The sequence below is a fragment of the Schistocerca cancellata genome, chromosome 1, assembly GCF_023864275.1.
Source record: "Schistocerca cancellata isolate TAMUIC-IGC-003103 chromosome 1, iqSchCanc2.1, whole genome shotgun sequence".
Lineage (NCBI taxonomy): Eukaryota > Metazoa > Arthropoda > Insecta > Orthoptera > Acrididae > Schistocerca > Schistocerca cancellata.
This window is the reverse complement of record NC_064626.1, coordinates 1,148,770,006-1,148,791,743: the sequence shown is the minus strand read 5'-3', so window position 1 is coordinate 1,148,791,743 and position 21,738 is coordinate 1,148,770,006. Positions and strand designations below refer to the sequence as shown.

At 38.0% G+C, this 21,738-nt stretch overlaps 1 protein-coding gene across 1 annotated transcript in view; it reads left to right on the top strand.

The window, feature by feature from the left end:
• The window catches only part of LOC126135927 (proteoglycan Cow), a 274,813-nt gene extending 264,511 nt beyond the window's left edge, over positions 1-10,302 (top strand). The window contains exons 5-10 of the mRNA XM_049915203.1: positions 85-233; positions 2,924-3,135; positions 5,530-5,755; positions 7,259-7,516; positions 8,280-8,417; positions 8,505-10,302. Coding sequence (XP_049771160.1) covers positions 85-233; positions 2,924-3,135; positions 5,530-5,755; positions 7,259-7,516; positions 8,280-8,417; positions 8,505-8,623 — 1,102 coding nt within the window. The 3' untranslated portion in view covers positions 8,624-10,302. The remainder of the gene's footprint in view (positions 1-84; positions 234-2,923; positions 3,136-5,529; positions 5,756-7,258; positions 7,517-8,279; positions 8,418-8,504) is intronic.
• The last annotated feature ends 11,436 nt before the right edge of the window (positions 10,303-21,738 follow it).

Genomic DNA, 21,738 nt, shown 5'->3' with positions numbered 1-21,738 from the left:
TCATTATTCTGTCCTGCATGCAATGTTTGAAAGAAACTGAAATAAAACTGTAAGAAATTGTGACACAATTCCATTTGTCCACAGGCGATGCAATCCGTGCCCTGTTGTGAAGCCGACATTCCTGTGTGGCACAGACAACCGCACCTACAGCTCCTTGTGCCGTTTGGATTACCATAACTGCATCCATCACACATCAATCCGGGTCAGCTGCAAGGGGTTCTGCCCGTGCAAAGGTAAGGTGTCAAACAATATTTTCAGTAATTGCAGTTACTCTGTTGATAACTGATCTTGCAACACAAGATGAACTGATTTTCACCTACAGTTCACTAGTTATGTGAAATCATATTTGTTCTTACAGCTAAGTTAAATCTACCTGGGTGGTAAGAACTCAGATCTTCTGTGTTTTTTCCCTCTGATGGATGGAGCTGAAGTACCAAACTGGTCATCTAGATTGCTTTCCTGAAGAGATTATGGTAAATGGCAGGATAAAAAATTGTTAAGGCATTTGTGGCCACTTGTTGACAAACTACCTGTTGGCTTCTGTCTCAGGTTCTTTGGCTGGCGTTCGTCTGACGATTTTCTTGATGATTTGCCAACAGGAGTGGCTGGCACTGTTAAAGTTTTACCCTCCATTGCTGGTGGTGGATGGAGCTGTCACAGTTTGCGGCTGCAAGCTCGGCTCCAGTTCACCATCAGCAATGGAGGCTAAAACTTTGACAATGCCAGCCATTTGTGCTGGTGAAACGTCTGGAAAATCATAAGATGAACATCACCAAAGAACCTGACACAGAAGCCAACAGGCAGTTTGTCAAGTAGCAGGGTGGTTCCTTGAGTGGAGAAATGGCCAATTTCCTTCCCTATCCTTGTCCAGTCTTTAGTGCTTTGTTTAACTCTAATAATCTCCACTCTTCCTACCCTTTATTCCCCCCCCCCCCCCCCCTGCCACAAGAATCACTAGCCTTGAACCTCTGACCTCTGAAGCTATTCGTTGTCCACATTTCTTTTAAGTCATACCAAATATTAGATCACATAAATAACTCAATTTTCTCAGCCTTTTGTTTGTTAAGGTTTCCTCCAGCTGCTGTGTTCCTAAGACTGACAAGAGAATTGTAAAATGTGCCAGGGAATAACTACACAAAAGTCTGTTTCGGGTAATTATATAAAAAAGGTGAATGGTTCAGAGGATATCATTAAATGCTAACATACTTTGGAATTAAGAGCAAAGCAATGTTTTCAGTTAATTGTGATCATGGGTTCATTTACTTTCACTCAGAAGCACCAACAACAGTCCTCTCATTAGATCTGTATTAGAATGCAGACAGATTTCATTGATAAAATGTTCCAATATCCTTCACCATACATCTTCACACCATAAGTAGTTGACAAATGTGACAATGGGAGGAGGTTCTTTTCAGAGTTTTGTTGCTATTGCTGAGTCAGTTGTGTAACACAAAGAAACGGAAGAGGAGCTATTAAGTATATTGTAGAACTTTTTTTATTAATATCTGTAGTATCAGTGCCATAAGAACATTGTATTGATCAAAACTATGACTTCATGTAAGTACTATGAATAGGATATGTTATATTATTTACATATCAGGTTTGAAGGTAGAAGAAAGTCTGGAAGCACTGGACTGAACTGAATTTCTGTTGATAAATAACACACTACAGTGGCTCATACAGAATGTCTTAATTATAATCTAAAAAAGGACAATGTTCATGTTATTCATGAACACAGGAAAGAAAGATCACATAGATAAAACAAATTGGAAGAAGTTACCTTCATAAAATTTTTGGGAATTGAAGTAAGCTCCAGTGGAGACAGCACACAAACAACAGCTTGCACATTACGCTGACAAAAAATTGCTATTTACAGTGTGCCACGCACTATTTGAACAATAATTAGAGTAGGGAATTACTGTTTGGATAAGCTCCAGCAGCAATTTTACAAGAAGAATTTTTGTATTGCAAAAATGGCGTTAGGGGCAGAGTGAATAAAACCCAAACAGACTAGTGGGCAACTACCTTCCATAATCTAAACAAACTGACTTTTCCAGCCATGTATGTATGCATAACAATAATATCATTAGTCAAAGCCATACATAACTAGAAAAGTGCAGATGTTCATTCATGCAACACAAAGAAATAAAGGCCAGTTGTGAAGTACACCACACAGACTGAGAACTGCTGGAAAAAGTTCTTGATACTCAGGTGTACAATTGGTAACACATCTTCCTAAGACTCTACTGGACAGTATGAGTGAAAGGACATTGCAGAAACTTCTAAAGAATTACTTAATGGAAAAAGAATTTTTTAGTGTAGAGGGATGTATGTTCAAAGATTGAGGAATGCTCTTATTAGTTGTATGTATGTACCATAATCAGTTAAAAATATTGTAATATATTGTATGTAAATAGCTTGTAGTGCATTGTCTTATATGGTAATATGTGTCTAAATATTTTAAGATATTAGATTAAGTTGACCTGTCTGCCTCCGTAGCTGTGCAGCCAGCACAGTAGATTGCTAACCATCAGGCCCCGGGTTCAATTCCCAGGTTGGTTAGAGATTTTCTCTGCTCAGGGGGACTGGGTGTTGTGTTATCTTTACATTTGCATCATGACAGTTGACATTACACTATTAAGATGGATGTATGGCCATATCCCAAAAGCTAATAAATTTTTTTTAAAAGTTGATCTGTCCTATATTACAGATACACACTCTGTACATAATGTAATCAAATGGGACCAATAAAAAAATCATTCATTTTTCCATGAGAAAAAATGTCAGAAAATAGTGCAGATCAGTTTAATTCTCAGGTAAAAAGAATTCTTTGAATGTGCTTATTTGCAAAGAAGGCAAAGAGTAGAAAGTCCATTGTTTCTACCAAAGCAAAAAGTTTTTACATTGTCATAATACTTTACAGAAAGTGACATTCACATCCGTAAGAAGCAGCGGCAAACTGAGCGCCTCAACAACTTGATGAACAAGTTCAAGATGACAGCAGAGAAAGAGAAGAAGCAGGCCCAGCAGCAGCAGCAGCAGCGGCTGCCACAGGACAAGTACACGTTCACCCCAGAAGACTTCAAATATGAGAATAAACACTACAAGTACATAAAGTACACAAAGTACAATAAGGTAAATATGAACAATTGTCACATAAGTAGTTGATTCTTACCCAGAAGAATCATGAAAAAAATACCAGTGAATAACTATTCATTGATAGTGTAGGTACAAATATCTTGGACCAGAACTGGAAAAGTTTTGCTTGTGTTTCAGAAATTGTGTTGTCAGTTTGTTACCTAAAATTGTGAGTTCCAATGTCAGTTACCTATTGATTTCCTCTATTAGGATCTGTAATTCAGTTACTTTCTCATGACTCCATGCATCTATGTTCTATTTACAGTTAGTGTAACAATGTGTTGTTGTTAACTTGTGTGACCCTTCCTCTTTTTACTTTTAAAAGCATTTGGTAGTCCTTTACCATGAGGACTGTTCTTAAATATGGTAAAGTATAACATGAAACCTCATGAAGTACCTTGGAATTCAGGTAGATTATCTACCAAACTCTTAGGCAGCCTGTAGATTTCTTCTTATTCATTAGGAAATTGGTGTAATGTGTGCTCAATTTGTAGAAGTTACCAGTTACCAGAATATTAGTTGTTTGTAGACTGCTCGTGAATATCAAAGATCCTCCTCTGACACAAATACAACAATATCTTTCCAATTCAGGAAATTAAGTGTGAATGTAAATAGGCACAAAAATACAAACTAATATCTGTGAGAAACATATGATTTAAGACTAGGTAGCAAACAGATGACATATTAAATAATGTGGACAGATCTCAAATCAACAGTCAGAGATGCTTTCATTAGTCAAGGACAAGAATTTCAAGCAGTAATCATATTGTTCCTACTTAGTGGATCAAAGCTCACATGAAATGGGTTTTTATGGGAAACAATTAGTTGTGTGTGATTTGCGTTTGCTTTTTGATTTCACACAATGTTTAAGTACTGTAGCTCTTTTTCTCAAGGTCCGCACACCAAAAGATATTCATAAGGCGAGAATAAGCAGAACTAAGTTCTTTGGTTGGTTCAGTGGTGTAAACATTCCAGTCTGTTAACCAACTGGATACAAAGGAATTTTAGGTATAAAATATCATTAATCAAGTAACTATTTATATTTTTCTAAGGCAATTGCACCTCTTCTTGGGCTGCATCAGTAATTTCAGAATTGATACACTCGCTTTGCAGTGGATGAATCTCTTGATGGTGTTTCAAGCTACTAATGAAGATTATTTTCAGGTGAAATGTGTTGTACCTAATTGCAGTGCACAATAATAGCATCCATGTCGACTTTGCCTCCTTATCTGGCATTCAGAGTGGGGTTTTGCAGTTTAATACTAAAAGGTCTTTACCAAGTTGCTGGCATAAATAAGGCAAGAATTTGAAAGCAAATTAAAACTTATCTTGCTAATTGCCACTCTTACAAATTATTTGGTTTTCTAGTCAGCGGCTGAATATTCCTGTCTGCAGAAAGACAACTAACATTGTTCATTGAGCACAAGCAACACTGTTCATTGGGAACAGCCTGTTTTTCTTCCAATATGTAGAAAAGTTGTTCTGGGGTAGCCACCAGTGTAACCCTGCAAAAATTCACTCCTGTAGTAATAGTAAGCAACAGTGGTGGTTAGTAAGATAAGCATTAATTTTTTTTAGAATTCGTGCATTATTTATGTCAGCCATAACTGGGGAAGCAGCATATTTTAAAGACTTAACATCCAAAGTGCTTAAAACTTTGTTATCCATCAAAATGGAATTTTCAAAGTTTGCCACTTGGCAAGAAATATTTCTGTAAGCACAATTTTGTTGTAGAATATGAGGATCATCTTAAGGATGTAAGTATCACCTAAAAACAATAAAGTTACATAATTGTCTTTTTGTTTATTTGCAAGTACACATCTGCAGTCCTAGCAGACAATGAAATCCCGTGCAACAGTACTGCAGCATGCCACTAGAGGATGTTACAGCCCACTGATAAAGTGAAATACTGTACAATAATTTGTTTTTGAAAGCAGTGAGTTACTGCTATGTAGGGTCAATCTAAGACTTCTGCAGCCCTCGGGATTGCGATATGTTACAGTACTGTGAGTGTGGGTATTGTAATGTTGTACCACAACTGCAGATGTGAACCTTCAGACAAGCAAACAAAAAGTTAATTAGGTTTTTTTATGTGATAGTTATAACTATGCCCAGTTTCTGGTATTACTCCCTTGAAGTACTGTGTTTTCTATACTCAGATATGGATAAACCATTTTCCTTACAGACTTGTGGATTTGATACAACATCTGTTGGCTTTGCTTTTAAACTGCAAAAGAGGCATAATGATCAGTTTTTCCTTTTGCAATGTAGAGTAAGATAGCACTCTTCAATTTGTGATACAGATAATTTTTCAATGAAAATTATTCTTAGAGAGTCCCTATGAGTGGTTTTCATTTGATACACCTTAAAAGTATGTTTGTATATTTTCAGGACAGCTACACTGCTACAAATCCCCCATATTCCGAGGATAAGGAGCGCCAGCGTGGTTACAATGAAGTCCTTGACACAAAACCCATGCTGATTCCAAGCCACACTTCATCCTGGAACAAGGAATGTCCACCATCTGCTCTGCAGGCCATGGGAAACAGACTGCTGGACTGGTTCTCAGTTGTTATGACAGAGACTAAGCGCAGGCGTTCTCACAATAGGAGCAAAGGTTACCTTACTTCGCTTTAATATGTTACTGTGTGAATTTGTAATTATTAGTAAGCAGAGGAATACTTGATAAATGGGAAGCACATAACTTGACATATCTCACTTCACTAATAGCAGAAATATACAGGGGTTTCACAAAAATATGGAAACACCATGAAAAACACAAAGGAAGCTCCATAAGCTGGGAATTACAGGATGAACTGAAATTGCAAAACCGCTCATCAGTGATGCAAATGCCCATAACAGAAAATCATATTGCTGAAGGCATAAAACGTGGGTTGTGGGGAATGAAGAATGCCATTTTGTTGGTTCAATCTTCTTTCAGACTATTTCCAAGTTTTGGCTGAGTTTACATCCCAAGGGGTCTGGTGATGCTTTGGGCAGCCACAGAATGGTATTTTGTGGTCCCATGGGTGTTCTTGCAAGGTCACACCACTGCAACAGATTATGTGACCATTTTGGCTATCAGGTCTATCCCTTCATACAATATTCGTTTCCCGATTGTGATGCTGTGTTCCAGGACAACAGGTTCCCTGTTCACACAGCTCACCTCGTGCAGGACTGTTGCATTCGAGCATGAGTATGAGGATGGATTGTCACATCTCCCCTGACCATCACAGTCACCAGATCTCAATATTATTTAGCCTTTGTGGTTGACTTTGGAGAGAAAGGTGTATGATCCATATCCACCTCCAACATTGTTACCTGAACTTGTCATTATTTTACAGGAAGAATGGTATAAGATTCCCTTGAAAAGTGTACAGGACTGTATGTACCCAGTCTGAGATGACTGGAATGCTAATGCTAATGGTTTTTCTGTGCCACATTAGGCATGATAATGTGTTAGATTTTAGGTGTTTCCACATTTTTGTCCGTCTGCTGTATCTTCCACACATTCCTTAAGTTCTTAACTCTGGTTTTGAACAGTAATGGCAAAATAAATAACTAGTGTGTTTCACTACTAATGACAACAAAAAATGGAAAAAAGTTTTATTAAGATCCAGACAGTCAAACTAAGGTAGATAGCCATTGTAAAATGAAGTCAGTCAGTCAGTCAGAGAGAGAGAAGGAGGGGGGGGGGCAGAGAGGGAGGGGAAGAGAGAGTGAGGGGGGAGGAGAAAGGGAGATTAGGAACAAATTATGGTTGTTAGTAAAACAGGGACTTCACCGGATACTTTAGTTGGGGGACTGTTTCTACGCTATGAAGTTCTGAATGATGGTACATGGGCATAGTGCAGGAGCCACTGCCAACTTGCTGTTATTTCACAAGAGGTACACTTTAAAAGTCATTCACTGTAGTTTATTTACCTGAAATGAAGCTGCTGCTAGGGAAGGTTAAAGAATGGCAGAGTAGAACGCTTTTTTAAACCTTTTAGATTTCAGTGTGGGGGACTATTTGTTGTAATTAGCTCCGATGACATTTTCTCATTAGTTGCTTTTCAAAATGATTCTGCAGTTTTTCTGATAGTAATAATTGCAATAACTCTGCTCTGCATTCTTTCAGCACATTTCCCCAGCTCATGCAAAACAGAGGTTCGATGGATGTTCCAACATCTTGATTTGGATGCCGATGACCAGCTGTCTCTTCAAGAACTTTATGACCTTGAGCATGATCAGAGTGAACGCTGCATCAAACCGTTCCTAGATGCTTGTGATTCTGACCGGGACATTTTTGTGTCACCCAGGGAATGGTGTCACTGTTTTGATAAAACTGACCGTCCATGTGCTGCTGTGAAGAGGAGAATAAGCCCCGATTTACTCGGTAAACTTATGACCTCTTATTTGGTGTATCTGGACTTGTTAACCTATTAATCTGTGTAGTTGCTGTTTATTATTGTCCAGTTTGTTTTTATGTGTTTTGGCAAATTAACAAATTGTTTAATAATCAATTTATGGGTGCCCCCCCCATACAAACACAAAGGGGCTTGGATGTATTATTTTATGACTGAAGACAACCATAGAAATGTTCAGGTTGAAATATCAACAATATTGTGAAAATAACAAACTGTTACATATGAGGTTTTGGCCAAAGCCTTCTTCAAAAAAGGAATGAACACATTCACACAAACAAGCACACCTCACATGACCACTATCTCTGGTCACTACGACTATACATTTTGTCCGTAGCACTGAAGGTAGCAGTCGTGTGTGAGGTGGGCTTGCTTTTGTGTGTGTGTGTGTGTGTGTGTGTGTGTGTGTGTGTGTGTGTGTGTGTGTGTGTGTCCTTTTCTGATGAAGAAGGCTTTGGCTGAACGCTCATATATAACAGTCTTTTTGTTGTGCCTGTCTGCAAACTCCATGTATGCATGTCATTACGTGTCATCTACCAGATGTCGGTGAATGACAATAATAGTTCACAAAAATGAATAATCTGTAACTGAAAGTTCTTCTTTTCAGAGTGATCTTTCTTATAAGTCTTAATCACTAACAATTTTCACAGAGAATCTACAGAAGGACTTCTGTTATCAACTATGATTGTATTGTACATAGCATGGCATTAACATCCTTTCTTTCATTCATTTTAGGAGTTTATATACCAGATTGCGATGATGAAGGCTATTATCGCTCTACACAGTGTCACACTTCAGTTGGTATGTGTTGGTGTGTTGATAAACATGGAGTTGAGAAGCCAAACACTCGTACAAGAGGAAAGCCCAGCTGTGGTAAGGCCTCACCCATTTACAACAACCCACTGGAGTACAAGTTGTATTAGATGCACCTAACTTAATTTGTTGTTCATTTATGTGCAGAACCCCCAGTGCAGCGAAACAAAAGCAGTCCGACAGAGAGTGAAGATGATAATGATGATGAGGATGATGACACAGAACAAGATGTTGAAGGAAGTGCTGACCAGCCACTTGATTTCTAGACCTGTCCTACTGCACTGATGACAGGCAAACTCAATCATACATGTAGCACAACACAAATGTATAGAAGCAGTTACATACTTCAAGTGTATTTAAAACAATTTTGTGTTATAAAGAAAAACTATATTGTGGTGGTGCCCATCATCATAGATCTGTCTTGAAGAATCATCCTTTTTTTCCAAAATGAGAGACTGTCCCTCACTCCCCCCTTTAACTGGGACTTGTGCAGCACTACTATATAACTTGCTTTAACACACAGTAACAGTACCAATAAGACTATGAGAAACTGTTTGTATTTGCTCATGATGTAATATAAAATGAATATTTGCTTCTGAAAATATCCATTTTATAACAGTAACTTGAAAGTAAAACTTAACCATAGCTCCGATGAGAAATTAACACATTTACACAAAGTACGTAAACAGTAAGCATCTGCACAGGGAACTCAGTGTTTTGTGCCACTGAGTCAGAGTTGTGGGTACTCTGTAAATGTTTTCAGAGAAACCTTTTTTTGGAAGAAGAAACACACATAGGAAATCATTCACATTATGTTAACAAAAATTATAAGAATGCTCTCTATATATGTGTAAAATTTTCAAGCTTCAAGCATTGTTGCTCTGAGTAATGATTATGTAAATGTATGGTATACAATACTGGCATTTATTCTAACACAATTTGTAACTCGTTGTTATGTGTCTATAGATTTGTCTTTGGTAGTCATAATGTGAAAGTTTGGGTAAAAGAATGGAGCAGTGTTTCTTTCTTTGGCTTTTGATCACTTCATGCACAATACCTAATACATGAAAACCAGAACATGAGGCAAAGGTCTCCACTTTGTTCTATGATTACTTTTAAAAAACAAGAACTGTTACTTCATTATTTACCTTAGTATCATATTTTCTTATCTGTGCTCAGTTCCAAATATTTGGGGAAAAAAGTATTTTCTGTACATGGTATTAGGAAAAAGATGTGATAATGAAGACATACTTTGATCATTTAGTTGGAGTTCTTCATCTAGAAAGGAAGGATATGTTACTCCATTATATAACATTTTTAAAGTGTAATTATGTTCAAACATCTTCACTTCTAGTGCATTTGTCTATATAGAGTAGACACAATTTTTATTGTTGGTTTATACTTTAGTTACCTAAATTTATAACAAATTCTATTATTTCATAGCTTTGAAACAAGTCTTTTCAGAAAGTTGCTTAGGATGTTTATACTGTGTAGGTGGCAGTTAGAATATGAAGTGTAAGAGAAAACTATTATTATGAAACCTTCAAACAGAAGTGTTTTTATGTCTTAGAATAAATGCTACTTGTTCCATGTAAATAACCCTTGAGAGAGTCTGAACTGCTTTTTGTCAAGCCTGAGAATATTTCTTTCTGGTAGGTTGCCATAATATTATAAGACTAGTGTGAGTAGCAACTAAGTTAGACATCAAATTAGGTTGAGTATACTGAAAGTTTAAATTATACTATGTACTCATTTTTACATTAAAAACATTACTCTTTAATTTTTATCAAACTGATGCATTTACAAAATTATTTATAAGCTGTGAAAGAATTATCTGGCAATAAGTCATCAATATCCAGCATCTATTTGTCCATGCTGAAATAGAGCTGGCATTAATTAACTCATGTATATGTTTTCAAAGATAACAATAAAAGCCTTTAAAACATTCAGTTATTATCTCTGAGAGAAACTGAGTATTTCGTTCCACAATACATTATTAAAAAAATCTCTGGATGGAAACTGTGTAGAAAGTTCCTCACAAATGAGAAATCCTAGCTGACAGCGGCAGCTGTTACATATTATATACCACATGTCACCGGTTCCAGGAGCCTACCTTATGTCTTCAGCACTCACCTTTAAGCTGCAGGTGGCAATAAATGAGCAGCACCTGGTAATGATTCAGATCAATCAACTGCATCTATCAGATTTCTTCTGTTTAGCCAGAAACCATCACATAAAGGAAGTAAAGCAGGAAGCAGATTTTGTGAATTAAATTTTAAGAAATTATTTTTCTTTTATTATACAGCAGCCTTAATTTAAATTACAACACCTATCATATATAAAATGGAAGCAGAAAGTCCAGGCTGGAATATCAACAATTATGAAAAGAACAAATTGCGACAGGCACACACACACACACACACCCCTCAAGGAAAATTCTAAATTATAAGGAGACAGAATTCATTGTCCATTACTTATCTTCATTCACAGTACTGCCTTTAGACATATTTAAAAGTAGGAAAAAATATTACCTAGCATTTGGAACTGTTAAATCTATTCCTCTTTCATCCATGAGGGGAACGAAACTAACAGCTCCAATCGCTATGACATAAATGAACAGATTATGCAGATACTGAAGATTCTGCACAGTGTTATGATCACACTTACTGTAATTAAAAGGTCTAAAGATATGGGGACATAATAAAAGAGGGCCTGCATGTGTTCCTTTGGAAAATCTTTCCAGGAGGTTTGCAGCACTTCTACAAATCATCAGCAGTTGTCACTGAAAGGCTGTGACATACAAGTTTCTCAACAATAGTATCCCAGGTATGTTTGTTTGGTGATGTCAGGTGACAACAGAAATCAAGGAAGCAGTGGTAAACTGACATTCTTTCAAGAGAGTATGCATATTTCTCACTGTGTGTGGCTAGTCACCTAAAATATGGCATGAGAACTTTCCTGGGGGAGGTTTAGTAACTTAGGCTCTAAAACTCTTGTTTAAAGAGTGCCCTCAATACATGGACCTCTAACTCACATTTTTATCCAGGGGCACTCCAAAAAACCGAGTGAGGTACTCCAGTGGTTAGTACCCTGGATTCGCAGTCAGAAGGATGACGGTTCAAACCCATATCCGACCATTCAGACATAGGTCTTGCATGATATCCCTAAATTGCTCCAGGCAAATACTGGGATGGTTCCTTTGAAAGGACACGGCTGATTTCCTCCCCCATCCTTTACACGAGCCGAGCTTGGATCAAATGGCTCTGAGCACTATGGGACTCAACATCTTAGGTCATAAGTCCCCTAGAACTTAGAACTACTTAAACCTAACTAACCTAAGGACATGACACACCCATGCCCGAGGCAGGATTCGAACCTGCGACCGTAGCAGTCCCGCGGTTCCGGACTGCAGCGCCAGAACCGCTAGACCACCGTGGCCGGCACGAGCCGAGCTTGTGCTCCATCTCTAATGACTTCGATGTTAATGGGAATTAAACTCAATCTTTCTTCCTTCCTTTGCACTCCAAAAACGTATTGATCATCAAATGAAAGTACAGTAAAACTTGCTCAAAACAGAACCTCATGGAACTAAAATAATTCTCAAAATAGGACAAGTTTCTGGGTTACACAAACTCACTAGACTACATAAAATTTGTCAAAGTATGCACATATTTATGTACCTTTACTCTTGCACCATAGGTGTTCAAGTTCATTTACTGTATATTGATAAATAATGTGGCATTTCTGTATTTTTAATTTGACTATAAAGTCATCTATTTTTATACATAGATACATATTTTTTCAGCACATATCGAGGAGGGAAACCTGTTTGACTTTCAGACTGGGTTTTCTACGCAATTGTTTGCACTGTACAATAGTTCCAACAGCTTCGGAGAATTTGTGTGTGCTACAAATTACATAACGTTTTGTGCATGTAATCGTTTCCTCAGGTGTCTTTATTTTTCTGGGGACATCATTTTGCTTCTCGTCATCTTCCCTTATTTCTTCGTGATCATCTTCTGTGTTGCAGATCTCTATTGTCCGCTCCCGGTAGCTGAGTGGTCAGCGTGACAGAATGTCAATCCTAAGGGCTCCGGTTCTATTCCCGGCTGGGCCGGAGATTTTCTCTGCTCAGGGACTGGATGTTGTGTTGTCCTAATCATCATCATTTCATCCTCATCCAAAGTCACCGAAGTGGCGTCAAATCGAAAGACTTGCACCCGGCTAACGGTCTACCCGACTGGAGGCCCTAGTCACACGACATTTACAGATCTCTATTAAATCTGTTGCTGAAGTAAAAGTGGGCTGAGTTAACAGAAAGTCATGACTTCAAATGTAGTCATCTGCACTTTGTGAAATGTTTGGGATTCTAATTAATTTAGCAATTGTGGCTACACTTTTCGCACTATCTATGGTCACAGAAGCGCTTTGTTCTTGTTCTCCAAACCCCATTTTGTTGATGCACTTGGTAACAGTTTTAGGTTTTATTTCCCTTACTGACAATCTGGGACAGAAACTGGCTGTACAAGAGCAAATGCACTTTTACATTCTTCAACTCCTATAATGGGATTTGAATGTGTAAATAACCTCCTGGTACTTGGATCGTGTTAGGCTGGTTGAACATGGAGGAACCAAGACAGTTTCAGGTTTGATAACTTGACTTTCGGGTGGCAGGTTGCAGTGTCTTCATAAAGAACTTGGCGATTTCCTTTTTTTCATATTCGCGCTGAAGGAACCCAGCCATTCTTCCTTAAGACCACTTACCAGCCATGTGTTTTAATTGCTTCAGTATGTGATTAGAAGGAGCTTACTGACACCTACAGTTTTGAAGCAACACAGTTTTGTTGACTTTCCAATTGCCAGTGGCTTGTCCTTTTCACCTAGCATTTTTCCACACAGAATTACAGTGAGCCCTTCCTTGATCATTTTGCTTTCCACCTTGAATTGCTAGATATTTTGAAGGAAATGCGCGATAAAACAGTCCCGTTTCATGAACACTGAACATATCTTTCGGATCATAATTTACAATTAGGTTGTACACTATTGTCTAACATTTTGTTGCTACACTTTCCTACACATCCCTAGCATCCCCACACTCTTCACTCCACACGATGTTGCACCTAGCTTTCAAACTGTCCAGCCATTCTGTGGATGCTTTAAACTCAGTATTTCCAAGCTCTTTAGCTACTTTCAGTGTCTCACTCTGCAATATGAGTGCAGACAAACGTAAATCTTTGCCCGCACACTTATGAACCATTCCCACATGATTTCATTAATTTCTTCATTTCCTGTCTTCTTCATCTTTCTTTTCATTTGCCCATTCCCTTTTACCCTGTATCAAATCCTGGTTTCTTAAAGTAACATAAATTAGTGTTTTACTGCATTTGAAATGCATCATTATTTCGTGCACTCATCTTGATTATGTTAATCTTTTCGTTAAGTATTAGTGGCACATACTTTCTGTTCATCTTGTTATATAACTTTAAGTGCTACTAGTCACTGAAATATGGCAGAAAACAATGCAGGTAGTGCATGTTTTGGAATGCTTGATCTTGATAGGTAAAACCATTGTTTAACAAAACAACAAACACCTTTTTCTACGCAGATTGCAGCAGAGTGTTCGTAGGTGTGCAACAATGTTTCAGTGTGCAGCCACTTTAGAGAATGAAGTTATTCTGTTTCACTGTGGATTGTACAGTATTCAGATGACCTTAAATGATTGATACCACTTTATGCAGCAGAAGTATGGGCATGTACGTTCATCCTAGGGATTCTGAAAAACTTGCCAAGCAATTTATAGAAACTCAGATTTTCTAATCAAGACTCTTTGTTAACTACAATGTTGTTCTAGTAAAATTATACATCTTTGGAAGCAGAAAAATCAGGGCTACAAGACAGTGACACCAGATTTTCGAAATGATTGTATTCTGATCTGAACATTTTGGAAACCACTAATTTTGAATAAAGATAACTTTTTAATTACATAGTTTTCAGAAAAGAGCAGACGTTCTTTAGAAAGGAAAAAAATGAGGTCTTTCTGATAAGACATGTCAGTCACAAAACAAACAACTGTCAGGTAGGCCAAATTTTCAAGGGGATGTGGTTTTCACATCAATCTTTCATGAAATAAAATGTTTCTACATGAGTTCATCATATTATTAACATAAGCATTGTGTAAATTATACACTGAAACACCGAATGGTTAATGTTCAGAAAAATACACCGGATATTTTGTATGAGCTTTACTTATGGAATAGACAGCAGGAAAGCTTTCAAAATAAAGCAATATACTAACAACAAACCATATGTCAAATTTAACATCTGTGAAACGAGAAATCCTCAATGACAGCAGTCATTAAACAACTCAAATTCACCATTTTATGAACCGGACCATTTTATCACAATACAAGATACAGAAATGTGACAATCTAACACTCCTCTACAAAGAACCTGAGGTGACTACTTCCTTTAATGACATGGGCATTCTAACTCCAGCCTTAACTCATCATATGATGCACAGCCACAAGCTAGTAGATACAATAGCAATCAACATTTAAGGAACAAATACAAACAAAGGATTTGAACCAATCTGATATCACACTTTATTTGTTACTAGTGTTTGTGAGGTACCATCACTGAGACAGACTATGATCGTTGGGTTCCCCCTCCACCAATTTCATGTGACTAGTGCTGATCTTTCACATTTCATTTTAAAATGGTTCCATTAATATAATTCCATATCTGAGGAGTGCAAATGACACACTCAAAACTTATGAGAAAGTTTCCAGGGATTTCATTTCACAGTATGTATCTACGAGAGCATTACCGAAAAGGGGAGATTGTGACCTTCGGATCATGAATTTACTTCAAACTATGTGCACGCCTTGTGATCTTCTAAGACAACAGAATGTACAAGTAGTAAGGTGTACTACTTAGGCAATTTCGAGAAAATAGCAAGAGAAGTGATCAAATATGTACCGATGTGTTGTGACTTTGAGTGCGAGATGGCAGCAGTCAAGTCATTAGCATGCAAGCTTCATAATCAGTGGTCTGTTGGATCATGTCCTGCAAATCATTTTTATTTTTTTTCTTCCCCACAACACTGATCCTATTATCATACATTTATGACATTTTAAAGGTATAAGAATGAAAACACATGGCTATTTGCATGGACTTTTATTGAATTTTCATTGGTATTTGGCTGTATACTAATTTTAATTATTACAACAAATATTACATTTGCAATAATCAGGAAGTAAACAACCCAGTGCATAAAGTTTTCCTGAAAATGTATACCTGTTGAGATTTATAAAATCCCTTGTACCTGCAATCAAGTAAGGTCTACAGAATTGTTTTACACCTGGATGCTTCAAGCTGCAGATACAGAGACCAGCCCCATTCAGTAGTTAACATGTGTAGCAGTGAGACATTGTTAATGTGGCACGATTTTTTGAAAAATCATATAATTTACATTTTTACTGCAAAAATGGAGGTGGCTCCCAGTTCTTCAGATGATGAATTCCATGACGATTCAATGCATAGCCCAATACAGTTGACAGAAGTCAGTGAAAAGAAGTGTTCATGTTCTGTGATAGTTTTCTTTAATCAGCAAAAATTTCTGCAATGCAGTGGCGATTGAAGAAAAACTTTATCAGTCAACTGTCTAGGGCAAAAGACACTTATTGAAGTGGAAGATTTTCTCGATGATGAAAATAAGCCAGTTGAAAACAAGAGGGAAAAGCTGAATACGTTGCAATGGAGACAAAAATAAAAGGAGTGAGATTGGCAAAAGAACAAGCCATGTGGCATCTACAGACTCTACAAAGTTCGTGCAAATAGATGTGTTTTTTCATTCTTATACTTTTCAAATGTCATATGTGAAATAATAAGACCAGTGTTGAAAAAAAAATGCATTTAACAAAAGACAGAGAGAGAGAGAGAGAGAGAGAGAGAGATAAGCAGCATTGAGAGGGACTTGATCCAGCGACCCACCAATTATGAAGCTTTAATGGTAACCACTTGACTGCCACCATTTGGTGCCCACAGTTGCAATGTACCTGCTGCATAATCGATGTGTAAAACGTCTCTTGCAATTTTCTCAAAATTGCCTAAGTAATATACCTCATTACATGCAAATTATGTTGTCCTAATGGACTACAAGTAGTGTACTAAGTCTGAAGTAAATCCGTGGTCAGTATGTTGTGGCCTCTTCTTATGAGTCACGGTATTTGCAGAAGAAATTGCTTCTGTATTTGTCAAATCATGGCATCTAGTGCTCTGCTTTGCAACAACTCAGAACAGTCTCTCTCACAGTACACTTGTTGGTGTTGGAGTATGGCACTCCACTGAGAAGCACAATGATCTCAAACATTCAGAAGTAGTATCACTATTTGCTTCATTGTGACAAACTTTTCTTTAAACATAAATCTACTTGCTTTCAAGACCTGCATGTGTGAATGTGTCACATTCATCAACAGTTTCACACTTGGCCAATCAAAAAAGAAACCATATATTGCCTATTGTCTTCATTCAGGAGACTCGTATGATGCAGGTCTTCACACTATTAAATACTGTGCAAGCCTCTTCATCTCCAAATAACTACTGCAAGCTACATCCATTTGAATACATTTACTGTACAATATTCATATACCACCTTTAGTCACCCTCTACAATTTTAACACCCCCCCCCCCCCCCTTCCCTCCCTTTCTGACTCCGCATTAAAATCTGTTCCACAATAAATAAGGAAGTCTGTCAAATATTTCAGAACAGTTAAGGTTTGATCAATGCTCACTTCTTTGCCTGGTAAAACATACAGCAGATCGGCTCATTGACTGTCTTCAGTTCTGTTATGAAAATACAGGTGTGGCATACTGGAGACTGTGCACAACAACCGACACTGGTAGGTTGTCTTGCAGGAGTAATAATGGTAGTAGTACATTTCCATTTGTTGAAAGGAATTATGCCATGACTTGCCCTCCCTCCCAGATAATATTCCTCCCAAGGATGCATAATTCATTGAGGTCATGTATGTATACTCCGACTGAAATAACTGTTGACAGCTTTGCAGAGCTTTGTATAGCATTTCTGGTGATTGCATGATGGTAACGAGAGTATAATGGGACTTCACACAATACTAAAGAATCGTCCCTTTCGAAGAAAATATAAATGAAGGGTGGTATCCTGAGTGAACTGGAGCAGTGAAGAATTCTGTAGCTCAAATATCTAATTTGCTTCAGCACCCTCTTGCTCACTTGTGGTACTAAGTATTGCAATAGACAGTGAATTTAGTAAGTTTATCACAAGTGGGGCAAAACACAGTCTCATCAAGGTGGTCCCCAGCTTAGGTTCACTAGTGAAGACTTACTGGATTGTTGTGGTGACGAATTATGACACTGTAAAATATTTTAAACTTATAATCTTTAGTACACTGCAATTCTGTCAGACACAGCAAAGGACTTGCAAGAACAGTTGAACAGAACAGAGAGTGTCTTGTAAGGAGAATGTAAGATGAATATCAACAAAATCAAAACAAGGGTAATGGGATGTAATTTAATGAAATCAGGTGATGCTAAGGGAATTGAGTAGGGAATGAGACAATAAAAGTAGTAGATGGGTTTTACTATTTGGGCAGCAAAATAACTGATGATGGATGAAGTAAAAACATAAAATGGATACTGCATCTACATTCATTCTCCACAAGCCACCAATACAGTCCATGGCAGAGGGTGCCCTATACCACCACCAGTCATTTCCTTTCTGTTCTGTTCGCAAACAGAACAGGGGAAAAACGACTGTGTATACGCTCCATACAAGCCCTAATTTCTCTTAACTTGTCTTTGTAATCCTCATGTGAAATGTATGCTGGCAGCAGTGCAATTGTTCTACAGTCTGCTTCAAATACTGGTTCTTTAAATTTTCTCAATAGTGTTCCTTGACAAAAACATCGTCTTCGCTCCTGGGATTCCCATTTGAGTTCCCACAGCACCTTTGTAATACTTCCATGTTGTTCAGACCTGCTGGTAACAAATGTAGCAGCACACTTCCGAGTCGCTGTAATGTCTTCCTACAGTTCAACCTGGCGTGGATCCTACACACTTGAGCAGTACTCAATAATGGGTTGCACTAGTGTCTTATAAGCGGTCTTTGAAGATTAACCACACTTTTGTACAATCCTTCCACTAAACCAAAGTCAACTATTTACCTTCCCTACTACAATCCATTCCATTTGATATCACTTTGCAATGTTATGTCTAGATATTTAATCAATGTGAATCAGGCATCATACAATTAATGCTGTATTCAAACATCTGCATTAAATTACATTTTTCTACGTTTAGGGCTAGTTGCCATTCATCACAACAACTAGAAATTTTGTGTGCCATCTTGTGTCCTCCTACACTCATTCAACAATGAAACCTTACTGAACACCACAGCATCATGAGTAAACACCCGTAGATATCTGCACACCTGCCAAATCATTTGTGTGTACAGAAAATAACAGCAATCCTATCACAATTCTGTGGGGCACACCTGATGATACCCTAGTCTCTGATGAACACTTGCCATCGAGGACAACATACTCACTTATTTTACTTAAGAAGTCTTTGAGCCATTCTCATATCCTAGGAAGTTCTGGTCTTACATTAAATCAGTAAGTGGCTCGAAACAGCATATCCAGACACTCCGGGATGATGATGGCGTTGAAATAGTGGATGACACGCGTAAAGCTGAAATACTAAACACCTTTTTCCAAAGCTGTTTCACAGAGGAAGACCGCACTGCAGTTCCTTCTCTAAATCCTCGCACAAACTAAAAAATGGCTGACATCGAATAAGTGTCCAAGGAATAGAAAAGCAACTGGAATCACTCAACAGAGGAAAGTCCGTTGGACCTGATGGGATACCAATTCGATTGTACACAGAGTACGCGAAAGAACTTGCCCACGTACCGCAAGTCTCTAGAGGAACGGAAGGTTCCAAATGATTGGAAAAGAGCACAGGTAGTCCCAGTCTTCAAGAAGGGTCGTAGAGCAGATGCGCAAAACTATAGACCTATATCTCTGATGTTGATCTATTATAGAATTTTGGAACATGTTTTTTGCTTGCGTATCATGTCGTTTTTGGAAACCCAGAGTCTACTCTGTAGGAATCAACATGGATTCCAGAAACAGCGATCGTGTGAGACCCAACTCGCTTTATTTGTTCATGAGACCCAGAAAATATTAGATACAGCCTCCCAGGTAGATGCTATTTTCCTTGACTTCCGGAAGGCGTTCGATACAGTTCCGCACTGTCGCCTGATAAACAAAGTAAGAGCCTACGGAATATCAGACCAGCTGTGTGGCTGGATTGAAGAGTTTTTAGCAAACAGAACACAGCATGTTGTTATCAATGGAGAGACGTCTACAGACGTTAAAGTAACCTCTGACGTGCCACAGGAGAGTGTTATGGGACCATTGCATTCCACAATATATATAAATGACCTAGTAGATAGTGTTGGAAGTTGCATGCGGCTTTTTGCAGATGATGTTGTAGTATACAGAGAAGTTGCAGCATTAGAAAATTGTAGCGAAATGCAGGAAGATCTGCAGCGGATAGGCACTTGTCGCAGGGAGTGGCAACTGACCCTTAACATAGACAAATGTAATGTATTGCGAATACATAGAAAGAAGGATCCTTTATTGTATGATTATATGATAGCGGAACAAACACTGGTAGCAGTTACTTCTGTAAAATATCTGGGAGTATGCGTGCGGAACGATTTGAAGTGGAATGATCATATAAAATTAATTGTTGGTAAGGCGGGTACCAGGTTCATTGGGAGAGTCCTTAGAAAATGTAGTCCATCAACAAAGGAGGTGGCTTTCAAAACACTCGTTCGACCTATACTTGAGTATTGCTCATCAGTGTGGGATCCGTACCAGATTGGGTTGACGGAGGAGATAGAGAAGATCCAAAGAAGAGCGGCATGTTTCGTCACAGGGTTATTTGATAACCGTGATAGCATTACGGAGATGTTTAGCAAACTCAAGTGGCAGACTCTGCAAGAGAGGCGCTCTGCATTGCGGTGTAGCTTGCTAGCCAGGTTTCAAGAGGGTGCGGTTCTGGATGAGGTATCGAATATATTGCTTCCCCCTACTTATACCTCCCAAGGAGATCATGAATGTAAAATTAGAGAGATTCAAGCGCGCACGGTGGCTTTCAGACAGTCGTTCTTCCCGCGAACCATACGCAAGTGGAACAGAAAAGGGAGGTAATGACAGTGGCACATAAAGTGCCCTCCGCCACACACCGTTGGGTGGCTTGCGGAGTATAAATGTACATGTAGATATCTGGGAATCTATTTCGTAAGTTCGTTCCTTTCTTGGCAGTCTGTGGTGCAGCACCGTATCAAATGACTTTCAGAAATCTAGAAATATGGAATCTACCTGTTGCTCTTCATCAATGCTTTACAGGATATCGTGAAAAAAGGGCAGGCTGAGCTTAGCACAAGTGATGCTTTATAAAACCATGCGGATTCATGGATAGAAGGCTTTTTGTTTTAAGGAAATTTATTATATTCAAGTATATATAATATTATGGGGAAGACGAGCCAAAGGTTGCATTTCATTGGCAGGACACTTAGAAGATCTATTTACGAAATTTCAGTCACCAACTTTCTCTTCCGAATGCAAAAACATTTTGTTGAGCCCAACCTACATAGGTAGGAATGATCATCAAAATAAAATAAGAGAAATCAGTGCTCGAACAGAAAGGTTTAGGTGTTCGTTTTTCTGGCGCGCTGTTCGGGAGTGGAATGGTAGGGAGATAGTATGATTGTGGTTCGATGAAGCCTCTGCCAAGCACTCAAATGTGAATTGCAGAGTAATCATGTAGATGTAGATGTAGAGAATATGTTCAAGAATTCTGCAGCACAACTGATGATAAGGATATTGTTCGGTAATTTTGTAGGTTTGTTGCTTTTTTTCCACTCACATGGGACTTCATGCTGGGAGAGAGAGATTCACGATAAACGCAAGCTAAGTAAGGGGCTAATGCCTTAGTGTATTCTCTGTAAACACACAGTGGGATTTCATCCAGACCTGGCAACTTATTTGCTTTTAACTTTGTCAGTTGTTCCTCTGCACCAGGGGTGCTTACTACTATGTTCTACATGCAGGAGTCTGTATGATGGTCAAATGACAGCAATAGTACAAAAATTTATGGAAAAGAGAAACTTTTGACATCTAATATAAATGTAAGTGTTGGGAAGTTTTTTCTGAAGGTATATATATATATATATATATATATATATATATATATATATATATATATATATATATATATATATATATATATATATATATATATATTTAAAAACAAAGATGATGTGACTTACCAA